Consider the following 1,397-nt stretch of genomic DNA (forward strand, 5'->3'; position numbering starts at 1 on the left):
TGAATCGTCTACAACGCGTACCAGACAAGCACCTCTTAAACGAGATCGGTTACGTACTCGTGAACGTTTAATGCGCGATTATTTTGGTGAAAATCCGTTGTACGACGATGCACAGTTTAGGCGTCGATTTCGTATGAGCCATCGTCTTTTCTAAAGAATTTATAATGTCGTCTTTTCTTAATAATTTTTAATGATCTTGCGGCCCAATATCCATTTTTCACACAAAGAGAAAGTGCTAGTCGCAAAATTGGTTTCTGTGGAATACAAAAGAGAAAGCGCTAGTCGTAAAATTAACATGGCTGGTGCGAACAATGACATCATTGTTTTACAATCTTCGGGTCTTTTCGACGATGTAATAGATGGTGTTGCACCAGATACTTCATTCTATGCAAACGACGTGGAGTATAAGTATGGGTTTTATCTTGTCGACGGTATTTATCTAGAGTGGGCGACGTTGGTGAAAACTCTTTCGTGTCCAGATGACAAGAAAAGATTGTATTACAAGAAGAAACAAAAGTCGGGAAGAAAAGATGTCGAGTGGACTTTTGGTGTATTAAAAAAGAGATGGTCTATCATTGCCCAACTGTCGAGTATACTTGAAAAGAGTAAAATGAGAAACGTCATGTATACGTGCATATTCTTGCATAGCATGATATTGGAGGACTCGGACAGAGCATTTTGTGTAGAGAGTTATAAAGCAGCTAACCAACCGACGAACCCACTACTCACAAACACTAAAAAAGAAGTTATCCAAGCGAGAATACGTGACAAGGACACACACCTTAACCTTCGGGCTGATCTAACCGAGCACATATGGTTTGATCGTGAACAAGGAGACAACGAGTGAAGATGTGTATTTTTTTAGTTTAACCTTTTAAGCATTATATGTTTTAGTGACACTGTATTTTTTATTTAAATTATAAGTTTTAAATTTTTTTCATGTTATTTAAATTTAATTTAATATATCAAAATTAAATAATGTTTAAATTCAAATTAATATTGTTGGTGCACTACATCTGTTGATTTCGTCTTGGATCATGTTATGTATTGTATTGCTTAGATTAGGGCGCGTTTTACGAGAAAATAGGATAGCATATAGGTTTAACATGGTAGGTCCGCTTATGTGTACATGTCCGTATGTGGGAACCTACCTGGTCCGCTTATGTGTACATGTCCGTATGTAGGAACCTACCTGGTCCGCTTATGTGTACATGTCCGTATGTGGGAACCTACCTGGTCCGCTTATGTGTACATGTCCGTATGTGGGAACCTACCAACACTATAAATACCACATGAGCGAACTCATTTGTAACTTTCTAGAATTCCATACCGAAGTGCTGCCGGTGTGAAGAACGAGCTGTAAACATTGTCAAATCAATAAAATCAGTAGATTAAGT

General features: G+C 37.7%; 1 protein-coding gene across 1 annotated transcript; it reads left to right on the top strand.

Moving 5' to 3' along the window:
• Positions 1-295: 295 nt before the first annotated feature.
• On the top strand, positions 296-847 carry LOC110888550. Its single transcript, XM_022136071.1, has one exon. It carries the CDS (start codon positions 296-298, stop codon positions 845-847), a length of 552 nt encoding a protein of 183 aa, XP_021991763.1.
• Positions 848-1,397: the final 550 nt, after the last annotated feature.

Source organism: Helianthus annuus, chromosome 11 (assembly GCF_002127325.2).
Source record: "Helianthus annuus cultivar XRQ/B chromosome 11, HanXRQr2.0-SUNRISE, whole genome shotgun sequence".
Lineage (NCBI taxonomy): Eukaryota > Viridiplantae > Streptophyta > Magnoliopsida > Asterales > Asteraceae > Helianthus > Helianthus annuus.

Coding starts and splice junctions, on each gene's coding strand:
- LOC110888550 (XM_022136071.1), top strand. CDS start 296: ATGGCTGGTGCGAACAATGACATCATTGTTTTACAATCTTCGGGTCTT.